The 18,130-nt window shown below is 41.2% G+C and overlaps 2 protein-coding genes across 5 annotated transcripts in view; both read left to right on the top strand.

The window, feature by feature from the left end:
- Nucleotides 1-3,166, top strand: part of tp53bp2a (tumor protein p53 binding protein, 2a) — a 33,925-nt gene extending 30,759 nt beyond the window's left edge. For all 4 annotated transcript variants that reach the window (XR_014625613.1, XR_014625614.1, XM_084391902.1 and 1 more), the window contains 2 exons: nt 183-382; nt 2,592-3,166. Coding sequence is in view for 2 of the 4 variants with exons in the window: in XM_084391902.1 (XP_084248028.1) it covers nt 183-382; nt 2,592-2,633 (242 nt within the window). In the remaining 2 variants the exon portion in view is untranslated. The remainder of the gene's footprint in view (nt 1-182; nt 383-2,591) is intronic.
- Nucleotides 3,167-4,972: 1,806 nt separating this feature from the next.
- On the top strand, nt 4,973-15,859 carry LOC311280172 (A-type potassium channel modulatory protein KCNIP2). The gene is made up of 8 exons (XM_084392144.1): nt 4,973-5,086; nt 6,579-6,703; nt 6,888-6,957; nt 9,945-10,015; nt 10,278-10,385; nt 10,491-10,595; nt 12,185-12,247; nt 12,716-15,859. The coding sequence occupies exons 1-8, from the start codon at nt 5,041-5,043 to the stop codon at nt 12,761-12,763; spliced, it is 636 nt and encodes a 211-aa protein (XP_084248270.1). The 5' UTR covers nt 4,973-5,040; the 3' UTR covers nt 12,764-15,859.
- The last annotated feature ends 2,271 nt before the right edge of the window (nt 15,860-18,130 follow it).

Genomic DNA, 18,130 nt, shown 5'->3' on the forward strand with positions numbered 1-18,130 from the left:
TGTTTGACTGCTGTGTTCTCGTGTGTGTGTTTGACTGCTGTGCTCTCGTGTGTGTTTGACTGCTGTGCTCTCGTGTGTGTTTGAGCGCTGTGTTCTCGTGTGTGTTTGACTGCTGTGTTCTCGTGTGTGTTTGACTGCTGTGTTCTCGTGTGTGTTTGACTGCTGTGTTCTCGTGTGTTCAGGTGTGCAGGAGAAGATGGGCATCATGAACCGAGGCGTGGTGTACGGCCTGTGGGACTACGAGAGCGAGGAGGAGGACGAGCTGAGCTTCAGAGAGGGCGACAGCATGAGTGTGAGCCGCAGGGAGGACGAGGACGAGACCGAGTGGTGGTGGGTGCGCATGGGCAACAGAGAGGGGTACGCACCCCGAAACCTGCTGGGGGTGAGTGACGCCACACACACACACACACACACACTCACACTCACACTCACTTTCAAGCATACGCTTCGGTGTCTCACAATGGGATACGCCCCTCCGCGTCTTCCTCAGAAGCCCTATTACGTTACGCCAGCCCCAGTTGGCTGGAGGACTTCCCCATTCCTCAGTGTAAGAGCAGCAACACAACATCATTACGACACACAAACCTCTTCTCGCTTCACACAGCAAGGAGTGATCTGGTGAGACACCTCACTTAGTGCGATCAGAGAGCCGGGGTTACACAAGTGACCTACTGTTCTGTCAAGCACGTGTTTCGGTGTCTCACTATGGGATGTCCTGACTCCCGTATTGCCAGATAGCTTGACTCCTTGTTGAGTGTGCCTGTAAACCAGCTGGGGGCACACAACCCTCACTGGGATATGCCAGGGGAATTGCCACCACTGTCCAGTGTGACACACGCTGCTCAGTCATCGGCTCCCAACAATGTAGATTGCTTCAAAGTGCTATATAAATGAAGATGACTTGTAAAGCACACACTGGGAACAACACTTGAGTACTGATGAAGCAGAAGCTTGTGGATAGAAAGCTCTAGCTCAAAAGGAGTGATAGAATTAACTAATTATGCAGAATACGATGGTAAATATTAAACTGATGTGTTGTCAATACGATATATAACAGCACAATATATACAGGGTGGCCGCGGGTCCTTAAAATGTCTTAAATAAAGTTTTCCTAATAAAAGGCCTTAAAAAGTATTAAAATGTCTTAAATTCAGATTCGATAGGTCTTAAATATTTCTGGTCACGTTACCGCAAAAATTTCTCCAGTCTGACGGACCTAATGTCCGTCAAATAACCAGTGAAGCATCGAATCGCGAGAATGATTCAGATTTTATTACATAAACAGATATTGATAATGATAATGTAGGCTTTTTCTGGTAACGCCGTTTCGTTGTTTCAAATGTAGGCGCGTTGCGCGTGGAAAGCGCGCTCATAATGTAAGAGACGCCGGCGCGACCACAACAGTGCCCAACATCAAATGGCAAACGTAAAATGCAAGCGGAACGAAACTGCTCGTTATTGTGTGGTTGAAGGACCGTTTATCAGTTTGGACCAGTGCAGCGCGAGCCGATCGTGATCATGCGACACTGTTACTACACAGCGCTAATAAGAGATGCAGTAAAGAAAGCATTTGTATTCGCCACAGAACTGACAGAAGTAATATCATCGCTGCGAGATCTAGTGAGAAGCATTCATATTTCTCCGTTATTAACGGATCAAACAGCGCTGACGTGGAAACCTGGAAGAAACATTGTGCCATGAATGAACTATCAGTGTCCACAGATCTGCAACATTCACCATGGATTTACTGTAGTAACACTAACTGCAACCATGGACGTTTGGCAGGAATAGTAGGCTAAGGCTATAATGCCTTCAAGTAACACATCGGTTTTATTTTGACATTATGAATACAATTGCTGCCCTCAAATGTTAATCAGAACTAAAATAAACCTTTGTTTATAACTACTACAATATGACATTTCATTTTTTCCAAGGAGCTGTTTTGTTTTATATGCTCCTAAGAATAGTCAATTATAGCTCTAGAATTGCTCAAAGTAAAAAAAAAAAAAAAATCATACTTTATGATGTTAGTTTTAATATAAAAAAGAATAAAACATTTAAATCAAGGACATTTCTCTGGCATTTATTTCTTTATGCTGTATCAAAAACGTACCGAACCGAACCATGACACAAGTGTATCGTATCGAACTGAACCGTGAATTTTGTGAACCGTTACACCCCTAATATATACTTATGTAATATAATTTGTATTTCCATCACAGGTTTGGTCTTAAATTTCATTCAAAGTGGCATTAAAAAGGTCTTAAAAAGTCTTAAATTTAACTTAACACCCTGTATAGAGGGTGTGATTTTACCCCATAATTCACCATATTCACATAATCAATATGAGCTGAATAATGACAGTCTGATTTACAGCCGTTTGAATGAGTTTCATAATTGATGAAGTTTGACATGAACCGTTATTGATCTGTTTACCACAGTGTAAAAGCCTTTCCTGAGCGCTGTGGTTTACTCCACGTACCGCTGGTGTCGCAGTGTTTGTGAATCTATAATCGATGTTTCTAACTGACATGCTAAAGCCAAAGAAACGCTGTCTGTGTGTTACAATCTCTTCTCTTCCTCCTCAACAGTTGTATCCCAGAATCAAACCTCGCCACAGGAGTCTGGCGTAAAGGAGCGAAGACTTCATCATCATCATCATCACGCTCTTTCTTCAGTCCTGTTGGATGTTACTGTGATACTCATTCTTTCTGTCTCTCTTCACGATATGATTGAATAGAATTAGCTGATTAGAATGAACTTTATATTTGTATATCAAGACTTTTTTTCCACTAAAGTGTATTTTCACAGGTTATTGTGGCCTGCATTTTGTATTCCGCGCTTTATTGAAGGATCTTTGGAGAATCAGGGCAATCTTGGACAATATTTAGATGTTTTTCTCATATGCACAATGTTTAAGAACTGAAATGTAAATGTATGTGTTGAACCAATGCTGGAAAAGTGGAGTAATTACAGTGAGCTTCTGCCTTGATCATGAGAGTTCATTGAGGCTGGAGATGAACGTAATATTGAGACAGATTTTATGATGCATTCCTTTCTCCTGTTCTGCACACACACACACACACCTGTGTTTCACACCTTCAGACTCTGACCAGCTGGAGGTGAAATGTCATGTGATCAACGAATAAAAAGCCACTGAACAGTTGTCATATAGTGAAGTGTGGATCTGTGTCTCAACATCTTGTGTTTGTCTAAATACTTTGGTCTTACTGGCTAAAAGTGATGTTTGTTTTTAATGACCCTAGAAGTTCAATTAAACCATCAAAATACAAAGAAAATATTTTATCTTTTTAAATATGAGGGAGGAACAAAACACTAAACTAGGTTCAGGTTATTATCTGGCATTATAAGACAAAATACAGCTAGAGCTACAGCTGTTCATACAGAAAGAAAGAGGCATGCAGTCACTACAGCATCAGTTATTAATATTCTGCTGGATCTCTCTTGGTTTTGCATGTTCATCATTTCTTTGTTTGACCGTCTGGACAAAAATTAAGTTGCAGAATTTGTCGTGCGTATAAACCAGATCAACGAGGCCATTATCAAAACCTGTCCTCTTCTGTTTAACTTCTACATGCTCCCGCTTGGCCAAATCATGAAGAATCATTCCATTAGTTACCATAGTAACGCAGATGACACACAGTTATACCTATCCTTGTCTCCCAATGAGTTTGCTCCCCTTGAATCCCTTTACCATTGCCTTAATCAAGTTCAAGACTGGATGTCTAAAAACCTTCTTAAACAGACAAAACTGAAGTAATTCACTTTGGGAAAAGGGATCAGAGACTAAAGACTGCCGCACTACTGGGAATGAAAGGTTTTGAGGTAGTGGAATCCGTGAGGAACCTCGGGGTCATCACTGACAGCGACCTAAGCTTCAATAGCCACATGAAGGCAGTCACAAAATCAGCTTTCTATCACTTAAAAAACATTGCGAAGGTTAAAAACTTCATATTACCGGTAGATTGAGAAAAGCTCATTCATGCTTTATCACCAGCAGGGTGGATTACTGTAATGGGCTTTCACTGGTCTCCCTAAAAAAAAACATAAAACCTCTTCAAATGATCCAAAACGCAGCAGCAAGGCTATACTGACCAGAACCAAAAGAATAGACAATTCTCTGGAACCGTCTTTACAGACATTAAGATCTCTCCCACCATCTCCATTTTTAAATCCAGACTAAAAACAAAACCCTTCTACTACCCCTCCCTTCCTTTTTTATTTTTTAGGAGGGCTAGTTATCTGTTTTGTAATTATTATTTTTTTTTTGTGTGTGTGTATTATGTTCCCTGTGAAGTTCTATTCATGATATTTTTATTAGTTTTAACTATATCTTAATTGTTATGATTATGTAAAGCACATTGGGCTACCGTTCTGTGTATGAAATGGGCTATAGCCTATCAATAAACCTGAACCTGATTTAAAGAAAGCAAGTTGACAACACAATATCTGTGAGTCCTGAAGATACAGGTGTGAGTTCAGTTCTCACTCAGTTAATAACCGAACATGTGTGACTGTAATGGTATTAAGGACTCAAACACACACTGGCGACAGTATTCTGAATCACACTGAACACTGTTTTATTGATTTTTGATATTTTCCTTAGAAAATAAACATAGGCTAGCCTACCATACAAAGGGTTGTTTTGCTGCATGCTGGGATGGCGGCAGGTTTTGAGTGTTTCCCAGTGGAACTAGGCAATATTTACACATAATCAGGCGGAAAAGAGCCAATAATAACGGCCGACTGTATTGTCGCGTCCTGACTGTGAAAACAGGCCATTTCTAAACAAGTGATGAATTACTTATGCAGGCTTTTGTTGCTCTATAAACGCTCATGAAGTGTAAAGAAAGAGCAGTGGAAAGTGGTCGGAGTGTGTGGGTGTGTTTTTGGAAGGGAGGTCGCTCAAACCTCACACACACACACACACACACACAGCTTTAGTAAAGCATGGCACAGGAATACAGAGGCATCGATCTTCTGCTGCCTGAGGAAAAAGTAGGAACACTGTATGTGTTGATGCTGCTCTCCTTCTTCCCTCTGTACTGCTGGTTCCGCGGAGGAGGTGAGAGTCTGAAGTCTTTGCTTTTACTGTATTTACTGTATCTTGAGAGGACAGTGGTTTGGTCACAGGAGAGTAGGGATGATGGGACTCGAGAGCCGGATCCACACTGAGCTCCAGCTCTGATATTAATCATATTTTAAGCAGGTTTTTCTCTTAATGTCAGTGTGGTTCTTTTGTAAATAAATGCTAAGATGTCACATTATTGGCTTTAAAAAAGCACAAAAGTTTAAAGCCTGTGTTTGTTCTCTGTACACCACAGGTCAAAAAAAAAAAAAAAAAAAAAGTTTGGAATAATTGAGATTTATTAATGTTTTTGAAAGACTCTCTTCTGCTCACCAAAGCTCAAAAATACTGTGAAAACAGTGAAATATTATTCCAATGTAAAACAGCTGTTTTCTATGTGAATATAAAGTGTAATTCCTGAATTTACAGCATCATTACTCCAGTCTTCAGTGTCACATGACCCTTCAGAAATCATTCTAATATGATGATTTGATGCTCAAGAAACATTTATGATTATTATCAATGTTATAATTATTGTGGAAACACTATGGTGATACACTATCATTCAAATGGTCAGGTCAGTGAGATTTTTCATCAAGGATGCATTACATTGATCAAACACGACAGTAAAAACATGTTACAAAATATTACAATTTTAAAGTCCCCTGTGGTGAAAATCCAGCTTTTAATGTTGTTTATGTGTCTATGTGGTGTTTTTAATCTGCTTTAAGACAAACCATGTGTAGATTCATAAGTCGACACCATTGCTGAGTATTTCCTCCTTAAAACTGCAGTGAACCAAAGACAGTCTCAAAAACACGCTTTGAAATCGCTGGTGTTTCTGACGTCACAAACTACCTTGTAACCAATCAGATCAACGTGTGATCGTCAACCAGTGGATCTCTGAGCTGAGGGAGTGAGTGGAGGCGGGGCTCATTTGCATATTCATAGAACCGCACATACTAAATGAGGCAAGGGTGTCGAGTTACAGTCAAGATATTTTAAGGCATGAAGATATTTTTTCAAGGAAAACTGTTTAAATATGTCATTTTGGTGATCAAAGATTAAGAGTATAAAGAGTTTTAAGGGATAAAATTATTGACTACAGGGGGACTTAAATTCTGTTCTTTAGAAATTTCTATTCATCAAATAATCCTGAACACAATGTATCATGTTTTTTTCTACAAAAATATAACAATGATAATTGATATTTTCAAGATTGGATAATAATAAGAAAATAATAAGAAAACAATCAAGTTTATTTATGCGAGCCTTGGCACCGAAAGTTTTCAAGTAGTCCTTCTTTACAAATCAACCCTCAATAAACTACTTGTCTGGCCTTAAAAATGTATAATACAGAAATTATTTTGCGTCTGCGTAGCCACGCGAACCGGAATTATCGCGATGTATATATATATATATATAGATATAGTGTATAGATATAATACATATATATATAAAATTGATTGAAAGGTTGTTTCTCTTACAGAGAGCAGAGAGGATGAGATCGACATTTCCTTTGTTTGCCATCGACCTGAAGGTCTGGAAATGCTACAGGAAGAGACCAGATTCAGCAAGACAGAGCTGCAGTTCCTCTACAGGGCCTTCAAAAATGTGAGTGTTCCTCTACTAAAATAATAAGGTGGAAAGCCAGTACATCAGCAGGGAATATCACCATCATATAGAACAAATAATTGTCTACGTTTTGATTTTATTCAATAACAATGTTTAATTCACTGTATATTGTATTATGTTGAAGGTTTTCAGTGTTTATGTTAGGAACTGTTGTGCGTTTCAGGAATGTCCCAGTGGAGTGGTGAATGAGGACATCTTCAAACTCATTTACTCTCAGTTCTTCCCACAGGGAGGTGAGACAGCATTGCTCCAATATACCTTCTGATTATACCTCTATTTATTAATATTGTTGTTAATTATATACTGAACAAAATTATAAACGCAGCACTTTTGTTTTTGCCCCCATTTTTCATGAGCTGAAAGATCTAAGACTTTTTCTATGTGCACAAAAGGCCTATTTCTCTCAAATATTGTTCACAAATCTGTCTAATTCTGTGTTAGTGAGCACTTCTCCTTTGCCGAGATAATCCATCCACCTCACAGGTGTGGCATATCAAGATGCTGATTAGACAGCATGATTATTGCACAGGTGTGCCTTAGGCTGGCCACAATAAAAGGCCACTCTAAAATGTGCAGTTTTATCACACAGCACAATGCCACAGTTGTCGCAAGTTTTGATCGAGCGTGCAATTGACATGCTGATTGCAGGAATGTCCACCAGAACTGTTGCCCGTGAACTGAATGTTAATTTCTCTACCATAAGCCGTCTCCAAAGGCGTTTCAGAGAATTTGGCAGTACATCCAACCGGCCTCATAACCGTAGACCATGTGTAACCACACCAGCCCAGGACCTCCACATCCAGCATCTTCACCTCCAAGATCATCTGAGACCAGCCACCCGGACAGCTGCTGCAACAATCGGTTTGCATAACCAAAGAATTTCTGCACAAACTGTCAGAAGCTCATCTGCATGCTCGTCGTCCTCATCGGGGTCTCGACCTGACTGCAGTTCGTCATCGTAACCGACTTGAGTGGGCAAATGCTAACATTCGATGGTGTCTGGCACTTTGGAGAGGTGTTCTCTTCACGGATGAATCCGGGATTTCACTGTACAGGGCTGATGGCAGACCGCGTGTATGGTGTCGTGTGGGTGAGCGGTTTGGTGATGTCAACGTTGTGGATCGAGTGGCCCATGGTGGCGGTGGGGTTATGGTATGGGCAGGCGTATGTTATGGACAATGAACACAGGTGCATTTTATTGATGGCATTTTGAATGCACAGAGATACTGTGACGAGATCCTGAGGCCCATTGTTGTGCCATTCATCCACGACCATCACCTCATGTTGCAGCATGATAATGCATGGTCCCATGTTGCAAGGATCTGTACACAATTCCTGGAAGCTGAAAACAAACAAGTGTTGCACTGCGTGAGGCTAATGGTGGTCACACCAGATACTGACTGGTTTTCGGACCCCTGTAATTTAGCTGTAATTATGGATTCTTTGAAGACATGAATGCTTTTCACATGTTGAAATATCATGGTGTGAATTCCCTCAAGAAACAGGTGCGCAAAGCAACAGTAACTATAGCAACAAACAATGGCATAATCAGTAACCCTGGAAAGTAACATAAACCTGACAATATGTACCTCATGCTGAAGGTCTAGACCCCTTAGCTCTGATTTTTAGGGCTCCAAAGTCCGACAAGACTTAAACACAATTATTGTTTTTCTTCCCTAAAAAATGTGCTTGGAGTAAAAAACGCAAATCACAAAGCTCTCAAACTTGGCAGGAGGATTCACTAATCATGCTCAAAAAATAAATAAGCATATCTTCACAACCATATGGGATAGAATAAAAAATATATATATCTTAGTCACTGAATGAGGTCCAACACAATGCAAATCTCTGATTCCATTTTAATCTATAAAAAAACTCCTCAACTTAAAAAATAATTCTCCTCCTAAGCCATTTGTCCTGTTCATCTTACATGTATCATCTAGGGAATATGCATGTGATGTATTTTGCATGTATCATCTGTTTCAAAGACAAAAGGTTATCAAAATAATTTTGATTCCCCAAATTCCCCCCACTACTCTCTCTCAAACACACACCCATCTTACTCTAGGAGGTGCTATAGTAAATAAGTTTATGTTTTTGCTGTTATTTCTGCGACTGTACAAGCTAGATGTTTCCTAACATGGAATAAAACAGATCTCTGATTTCCTGGTCCCCTTTAAAATTGTTCTGTCGCAATGTTCAGAAGATATGGTTCATAAGTGAGCTGGGTCCAAAAAAATATTGGCTTATATCTATTAAGAGATTTGGCAAATGAAAATTCTTTTGATAACTTATTGTCATACATGCACCCATTTTTGTGTGAATGAATGGATATTTGAGGCTTATCGATGCTGCTGTGGTGGCAAAGCTTGCAATGCACTGAATTTGAAATTGTCAGGATAATAACCAGAGGATGTGCAAGTAAAATAGATGATTATTAACAAGATGGTCAGATGCAGGTAGAGCGAAGATGAGTAGAATTACAGAATGAAGGCACTTGGCAGCACAGGGACGCTGAGGACGAACCCGATCTCTCTGGTGACGATGATGATGATGATGATGGCAGTCCGGTGAAAACGGAGAAGAGTCGGAGAATGGAGACCAGGAAGTAGACGGCGTGAATAACAAGTGTGCAGGAAACGAACGACACACGGGAACTGGAGACAGGCAGGAACACACGGGAACTGGAGACAGGCAGGAACACACGGGAACTGGAGACAGGCAGGAACACACGGGAACTGGAGACAGGCAGGAACACACGGGAACTGGAGACAGGCAGGAACACACGGGAACTGGAGACAGGCAGGAACACACGGGAACTGGAGACAGGCAGGAACATCCAAAACGCTCTGACAAAGACAAAGTGACAACAGAGAGACTAAATAGAGATCGCTAATCATCTGCAGCTGGCGCGCTGATCAGACGCGGGTGGTGTGCTGATCAGCGGCAGTGATAAGCGACCCCGCCCACACGCGCACAAACACACAAAACGAAAAAAGGAGTTACAGCGAATTCATAAACCGTGACAGAAATTAGGCTGATGGATGGAACTTGTAACTAGAAATTATTGTATGTTTTTATTTTTATTTATTTTTTTACCTTAATTTTGGTTGTTTCCTTTCTCTTCCCAAACTGCTTGGACCCAAATGATAGTCTTTTGATAGTAGGCTGAGTATTTTTAAATTCAAATCCCCTCTCTCTCTCTCTCTCTCTCTCTCAGATTCAAGCAATTATGCACATTTCCTATTCGAGGCATTTGATACTAACAAGAATGGCTGTTTGAGTTTTCAGGTAAGCTGTAGCCTTTCGTTTGAGGTACTGGCATGATAATGTGAACATTTGAGAGCCAGGTTTGCTTTCTAGACCAGTCGTTTTCAGTCCTGGTCCTGTTTGTCTTCACACTTGATTCAGATCATCAGCTGGTAGAAAACTCTCCATGAACTCAGCTAAGAAAGACAGAGAAAATGTGCAGAACCTAAAACACTCTTTAGTAAAGATGTATTTATTTAGCAGATTTATTTTTCTTCTAATGTTGTTATTGTTCATTTTACAGGAGTTTGTTGCTGGACTGTCACTCATCCTTAGAGGCTCAATGTATGACCGGCTAAATTGGGCATTTAATTTCTATGACAATGATAAAGATGGATTCATCACAAAAGAGGTTAGTTGATGGGGTCATCAGCGTTCACATGAATATATCACATTGGTGCATTTAGAAAGACCAGTTTAAAAATATTTGTCTGTGTATGTGGTTTCGGTCTTTCAGGAGATGTTGAAAATCATGAAGTCGATTTATGATATGATGGGGAAGTACGTGTATCCATCCATGCATGACGATATTCCCAGAGAACATGTGGAACACTTCTTTCAGGTGAACTCAAACACACAAGAAGTTCATTTCAATTCTTTCAATTAGAATCAAGGAGGCTTGTTCTCACGCCTCAATAATAACAAAGTCCAAAGGACAATACATAGGAACATAGAAAACATAGCACAGGCTGGGCCAAGATGGAGAATGTGGGAGGAGCCAGGGCGGAATATCCAGCAGGAGGGCCAGGATGCAGACAAATCCCTCAGGAACGACACTCTTGGCCGACACAGAACCGGAAGATATTTCTCAATTGGCTGACTTGACACAGACAGAGGAGGTGGGAGTGGGAGACAGGGCGGGAACACAGACTCCAGTAACTCGGTGCTGGGTGATGTGACAGGTTCAGTGCAGGGTGACAAGACAGGCAGGTAAAATCAGTAAATCTTCCTCTGCCACAGTAGATGGGATAGGGCTCCACTTCGTCCCCTCAAACTCCATCAAGATTCCCTCTGGGATTGACGATGTGGCCAGCTCACACACCTGGTCAGACGTTTCTTCGGGCTCTGGCTCCGGGATGATCCTTGGCACAGTCTCTTCCCTCACTGGTGCTGATATCGTGGTGGGCTCAGGTTCGTCCATCGCTGTGGTGGTGGCTGTGGCTGGTAGCCGTTTTCAAAGGGGGAACCATTGTGGAGGAGTACCCACTTCACATACTCCTTAAAAGTCCCTAGAGGCTCGACTCCTGGCAACCGCACTCTCGTCTCAGCGTTCAACCTTGTCCAGAAAAGCACACACAGACAGGCGTCATCGTAGTGGACAAGGTGGTGGAGATCCAAAAAAACCAGTGTGTGCCTTTCTAGGGACTGGTTCCCCTGTGAGGATACGATCTGATGCTAGATCCATATTTGATCAGTTCTTCTGTCCCAGTCCAGTTGAAATAAAATGTGAGGAAACAATCTAAGCTCAGCAGTATAACGTTTTTATCAAACAAATTAAAACCAAACACTCAGGGCACAAGAACAGACGCACCGGGGTAGGCTATACCGCAACGAGAACTGACAAAGAACTGAAAGAAACACAGGGCTTAAATACACAACTCAATGAAATAAACCACAAGTGTAACTGAATCAGTAACCAAGGCAACAAACATGGTAATTAACACAGGCTGGAAAACTAAAACAAAGGAAACATGCACAAAACACAGGAAAAATGAACATAACCCTGACATATAAATAGAACCCTCAGATTCTTTACTCAATTTTGAAGAACACTTTATGCCAAAAGGTTCTTTTAAAGGTGAAATGTCTTAAATGATTGCATAATACTTTCATGTTTAAGGGATTGTTTTAATTCTTTCTAGTGATAAAGTATGTTTATGAGCTGTTTAATTCATAAAATGTGTTCAAAATAAAAAGTTAATTGAAACTAAATCCGCAAAATGATCCCATGTTGTGAACCGCTAAAAGGTTCTATATATGAAACGCGTGACAGAACACTTTAAGCTTCTATGTAGAACCTTTTATAGAATAGTGAATAAAGAAATTGTAAGATTATGACTTTGACAAACTGCTTTTGCGCCAAATGCATGAATGTAAATGTAAGACTTCAAGGTTTGAAGAATGCATCCTTAACTTGATAATATTTTCCAGAAAATGGACAGAAACCGTGATGGAGTGGTCACCATTGAGGAGTTCATGGAGTCATGTCAAAAGGTTAATCTCTATCACTCATTACTGTTATCCCAATGCAATACAAACAAATCCAGACATAAAATACTTTGCAGAAAGCAGGTTTAACTTACCATGACATTAATCCTGAGTTGATAGAGCAGCAGGCATTGTCCCTTTAACTCATAACCAGTATAACTGTATATTGTGCCAAGCCTATGCATCACACTAAAAAGCTTTTTTTATTTTTTATAAATAAACAAAATGTATACAGAAAACTAAGAAGACACTGAACCATGAACAGAGAAAACTTAGGGCTAAAACTTAGGGCTGTGTTGTTGATTACTAACATTACCCTGAAAGTTCCCCCAGTTTTGGGTACTAAAAAGCTTAGGTATACAGCGTACTCCGGGAAAACTTACCCAGCTTCGTTGTTAAATCTGCTTTCTGTAATATCCCATAGGAAAGTGTGACTCTTGCCAATTACTCTTCTTTCTTTTCTGTTTATTTGAGGATGAGAATATCATGCGGTCAATGCGTCTGTTTGACAGCGTCTTTTAGGAGTTTCTGCCCGGCTGTGGATTTCAGAACCACATTCTTCTCTCTCCATCAAGAAGTTATACATTTGCCATATAGGCCTATATATATATTATTATTATTTTTTCTTTTCTTTTTTTCTTTGTGTGACCATCTTCCCTGAAGACACACAATTTTTTAAAGAGCTCATTTTAGCTTCTTATGGAAACATCAGTGTGCAAATATATGTTTTGGTTTTATCCATACATTTATTTAATTTGTTTATTCTAATTCATTGTTCCAAATGCCAGAGACGGTTAAAGTTGAAAAGGGTCACACGCTTGTGTATGATACGAGAATATTCAGGTGAGTAGTATAGAGCTCAATTCTGATCATCTTCTTAATGTGTTTAGCTGTATTTGCTGTGTTTGAATCTAAGAACGCTCATTGGTTCCCAGAGGGATTGGATTATAACCCCTAATTTCCACCAACTGCGGAACGGCTGCGGATCCGCTCCGGAACGCCGGCGGAGTCAATAGGTTTCCATTAAAGTCAATGTGTGTATTTTCACTGACTGCGAAACGGCTGCGTTCCGACTCCGGCGATCCGAAGCCCCTCCGGAGCAGATACGCAGAGCTTCTATTTTTGCCGGATGACGGAGAGCTCCGCAGCAATTCAGCACTTATATCGCACGATCATACGTGAATTCGCGAGATCTCGTGGGTCCTCGTGACTTCAGCTGTCAGTCATGGCCGCAGCCGTTCTGCAACAAATCCGGACCTGGTGGATATTGCAGGATGGCAGAGCACGGAGCAGACACGCAGTGGAGCCGATTCGTAGCTGTTCCGCAGTTGGTGGAAATCCGGGGTAAGTGACAAGCTTGTTAGCTAAACATCCCCATTGGCTGTTTACCCCATTTGGCTGACCAGGGGTCTCAGTTTATTATTAATACTATGGCTGCATGCTAAGTCTGCTCTGGGCCCATGGATTTGATGGACCCAATGTCCTACCCGTTTGGGTATTGACCACCTCCAGGAGGCTCTAACAGATCCTTGTCCCGAGTGTAGCATTACAAAAGTGAGACAACAACAGCGATTTGCAGGATTGGACTTGAAATTCGGGGTGTTTCCCCGACCGAGCAGCAAGCGATCAACAAGAAGGGCTGAGGGGCCTCCAAAGAAGAAGCTACTTACTAACCAAAGAAGAAGTTACTTCGGCTCTCCTAGCCCACCAGGTGACTGAGCTTACAAGTACATTAAAGAACCTCCAGGCTTTACCAGCGGGTGATGTTCCAGTAAAGAAGTCAATGGTTGGGAGGCATGTATGTCTACTTCTCCGTTACCTCGCCATGAACCATCTGTTAGCTTTTCTCAAGAGGATATGAATACTGTCTCGCTGGCTGCTTTGGATTTCTTGGTTAAGCCTAAGCAAGGAAAATATTCCTTATTAGAAGACACATCATCTCCATTGACACAGTCTCAGCAGTCCCATAGTGATGAGGGCTCGACCTCTAGACCCACCTTTCCCAGTTCTAGGTCCTTCAAACCTTCTGTGCCGTCCAGTTTCTCGGCTAGAGAATTTCTAGATGCCGGTTTGCCCCAACTTTATGGATGTAGTTGTTCCTGGATTTTGTTCAGCCCCAGCAGCTGGACCGGACCGGGTGGCACGTACTTTGGCCGATGCACAGGAGATGGGTCTTGATAATATGCCTCCAGTGGAGACATGTATATCTTCCTTCATAGAGTCCCCTGATGAAGCCCTCAAACAGAATCTTTGATGTTTCAACCCAAAATGCAGACATACCAATGACCTGGAACTCTTTAGCTCACTTGATGCTTTCACTTTATTTATCTATGACTAATGGTACTTCATAGCTGGTGTTCAGTGTCTTATGAGCCTCTCGAACAAGCTCATATTAAGTATCTCTCTACAAAGACTGCCTTTTCTTTTGGCCATAACATCAGCCTAGAGGGTCAGTGAGTTGCAGTCATTCCACAATGCATCAGGTGGTGATCAGAGGATAATCATGCTATGCTTTGGCCAAGCCCAGATTTTTAGCCTAAGGTGTCAACACAGTTCGCTCACTATTCTGTGATTTGTCCTTCTGATGATGCTCCTAATCCAGCACTGTCCAGCTTGAGTATTGCGGCGATATGTGTCAACAACAGCGTTATGGCACACCACCGAATAGTTGTTTATCCATTTTGGTCCCGGTCGGAGAGGTGCATCCTTGTCTAAGCAACGGCTGTCTCATTGGGGGGTAGACACCATTTCCAATTCTTATTACTTGGTACGTCACCCAGTTCCAGCGTTTGTGAAGTGCCATTCTACTTGTGCTGTTCCCACTTCTTGGTATCTCCCTATCAGACATATGTGCAGCAGCCACATGGGTATCACCTTCCACATTTACAAGATTTTACAGGCTAAATGTTGCCTCCCTGACTTATGTTAGCTCTGCTGTATTAACAGACAATGTTTAGGGTTCAGTCCTTGTGACTTGTTTAACAGTCTCTGGTGGCCTGGAACTATGAAATAGAATGCTGGTTACTGATATTTACTCCGATATGTCATTGGTCAAGGTCAGGTGTGACTGAATCCAATTCTATTTCAATTCACATTTATTTGTATAGCGCTTTTCACAGTACATATCATTTCAAAGCAGCTTTACAGAAAATGCACAAGTCCATATTACAATTTTGAGTGATCTGTTATCAGAGGTAACTTTATACAGTTATGCATTTTAGAAATGTACATATATTCTTAAACCACATTTTATGTTTCACATGCTTGCATTTCTCTGTTTGGAAAACACTAATATATTTGAGTATAAGTCGAAAGCTTTAGCTTCATGTGTCCAACTCCATTCATATCACTTGCTCATTTAGTTTGTCTTTTTCTGGTTTCTTTCTTTTGAATCACTGAATGAATCACTAATCATAAATTAATCACTGAATGAATGAATCACTCACTGCTCTTGACTTAATTAGCAGTTATAATAAGGATCAACCTTTAGCTCATCCAGTCAAGCAGTGTTCTGTTTTACATCTTATTGTTCAATTTCTGTATTATTTCTGACTTGAAAGCTACTGTTTAATAGACCTATACTTTACCTGAAAAACTTAACACACTCTTTGGTTTATAATTATTGCTTTCTATATTTTATATTTTATAGAACTATTTTATATATATATATATATATATATATGTATATATATATATATATATATATAGCATTATCATGAAGTCAGGTTTTGGTCTTTTAATTCCCACCTCTTGAAGATAATTACTGAGTTTTCAATGTCAGTTATTCAATAATTCCATGTAAATATTATATTGTGTATTTTTGTATTTTCAAATGACAAATTACTTGTATTTTAATTAAATACATTTCTCACACCCGTTTTTTTGTATTTTATTAACATTTGATAAGGGAATTGTAACAAAACACTTTTTGATGTATTTGTGGCCATGTCTCGTGCCTTCTTCTTCTTCATCATCATCTTCCTCTTATTCTTCTTCATCACCACCTTCCTCTTCTTTTTTTATTCTTCTTCATCTTCTTCATTATCATATTCTTCCTCTTCTTCTTCATCCTCATCATCATCTTCTTCTTCATCATCATCTTCTTCTTCCGCTCTTGAGTCTATGGCAGCCCATAGAACCATATAGTAAAAAGTTGTGAATTTTAGCACACAGATAGAGGACAGTCTGAAAATTAATCACAGCAATTTTGGAGTCTCTAACGCAATTTTGGAGTCTCTAACTCAATTTGCTCTTGTGCCACCAGCTGTCCAAATTTGCACTCACATTTATGCTAATAACTCTCAAACTGTGAGGTCTAGCAAAATTCTAACAAACTATTTTTCCTCTGATTCCTTCCATTTGATTGCACCCTATGACGTCATTTTCCATCATGAAAATGTTTCTGGCATTTTGAATTTTCCAAAACAAACCCTATTTTTTTAACTCGAACTAGACGGTTCATCCGAATTTCACAAAATCGTCTCAGATCATCAAATTCTTCATGCCTTAAAATATCTTGAATGTAACTCAACACTATGAAAATGAGCCCCGCCTCCACTCACTCACAGCAGCTCAGAGACCCACTCGTTGACGAACACACATTGATCTGATTGGTTACAAGGTAGTAGAGTCCAGAATACGATTGACCGAATATGTAGGTTCCCCATCTACGAGTCACGCTGGTGGGGGAACTGGGGCAGGCGGATTAATGTGAGAATGAAACACGGGCTTTAATTTAGATACATGAAAGATGGAATGAATTCTCCTGTACGCAGGAGGAAGTTTGAGTCGGACTGCCACCGGACTAAGGATCTTGGTGACAGTGAATGGGTCGATGAATTTGGGAGCTAGCTTGTTAGAGATGGAGCGGAGTGGAATGTTCTTGGTTGAAAGCCACACTTTTTGACCAACAACGTATACGGGAGGCCTTGACCGGTGGCGATCGGCCTTAGCCTTGGTGCGCGCCCCCACCTGGAGAAGAGTCTCACGGGCTCTGCTCCATGTGCGGTGACACCTCTGGACGAAGGCGTGGGTGGAGGGGACCGCGACTTCGGATTCCAGACTAGGAAAAACTGGTGGCTGGTAACCTAAGCTACACTCAAACGGAGATAGGCCCGTGGATGACACTGGCCACGAGTTGTGAGCGTACTCAACCATTGAGAGCTGCTGACTCCAGGAGGAAGGATTCTTGGATACCAAACATCGCAACATTCTTTCCAAATCTTGGTTGGCTCTCTCGGTTTGTTCATTGGATGAAACCCTGAAGACAGACTGACACTCACTCCCAGTAATTTACAAAATTCTCGCCAAAATTTGGACACAAACTGGGGCCCCCTGTCGGAGACCACGTCCATCGGGAGGCCATGTAAACGAAAAACGTGATCCACAACAGTCACCGCTGTCTCCTTGGCGGAGGGTAATTTAGGCAAGGGAATAAAATGTGCCGCCTTCAAGAACCGGTCCACTACGGTCAAAACAACCGTCTTGCCCTGGGAGGGCGGGAGGGCGGTGATAAAATCTAGCACTATGTGGGACCAGGGTCTCGAAGGGACAGACAGCGGTTGGAGTAACCCATCTGGGGAGCAAGCCAAGACAAAACTGCAAATGTCGCGAGCCATTAATGGCCAGCAGAATCGTTGCTTGACCAAAAAACTGGTGCGGTTAACTCCTGGATGACAAGCCACGTTAGAACAATGCCCCCACTGAATCACGTCGGACCGTAATCCCTCCGGCACAAACAATCGATTTGGTGGGCAACCGGGTGGAGGCGTTACCCCTTCTAAGGCCGTCTTGACCTTTGATTCGACCTCCCATGTGAGTGTGGAGACAAATAGGGTCTCGGGTAAAATGCACTCGGGAGTGGACGGGCGTTCGGAATGGTCAAAAATG

This window comes from Rutilus rutilus (genome assembly GCF_951802725.1).
Source record: "Rutilus rutilus genome assembly, chromosome: 20".
Classification (NCBI taxonomy): Eukaryota; Metazoa; Chordata; class Actinopteri; order Cypriniformes; family Leuciscidae; genus Rutilus; species Rutilus rutilus.

Excerpts from the sequence above, each read along its gene's own strand:
- LOC311280172 (XM_084392144.1), top strand. The coding sequence starts at position 5,041 with ATGCTGCTCTCCTTCTTCCCTCTGTACTGCTGGTTCCGCGGAGGAG. Across the intron at positions 5,087-6,578 it reads CTGCTGGTTCCGCGGAGGAG|AGAGCAGAGAGGATGAGATC; the intron begins GTGAGAGTCTGA and ends TTTCTCTTACAG. Across the intron at positions 6,958-9,944 it reads TCAGTTCTTCCCACAGGGAG|ATTCAAGCAATTATGCACAT; the intron begins GTGAGACAGCAT and ends TCTCTCTCTCAG.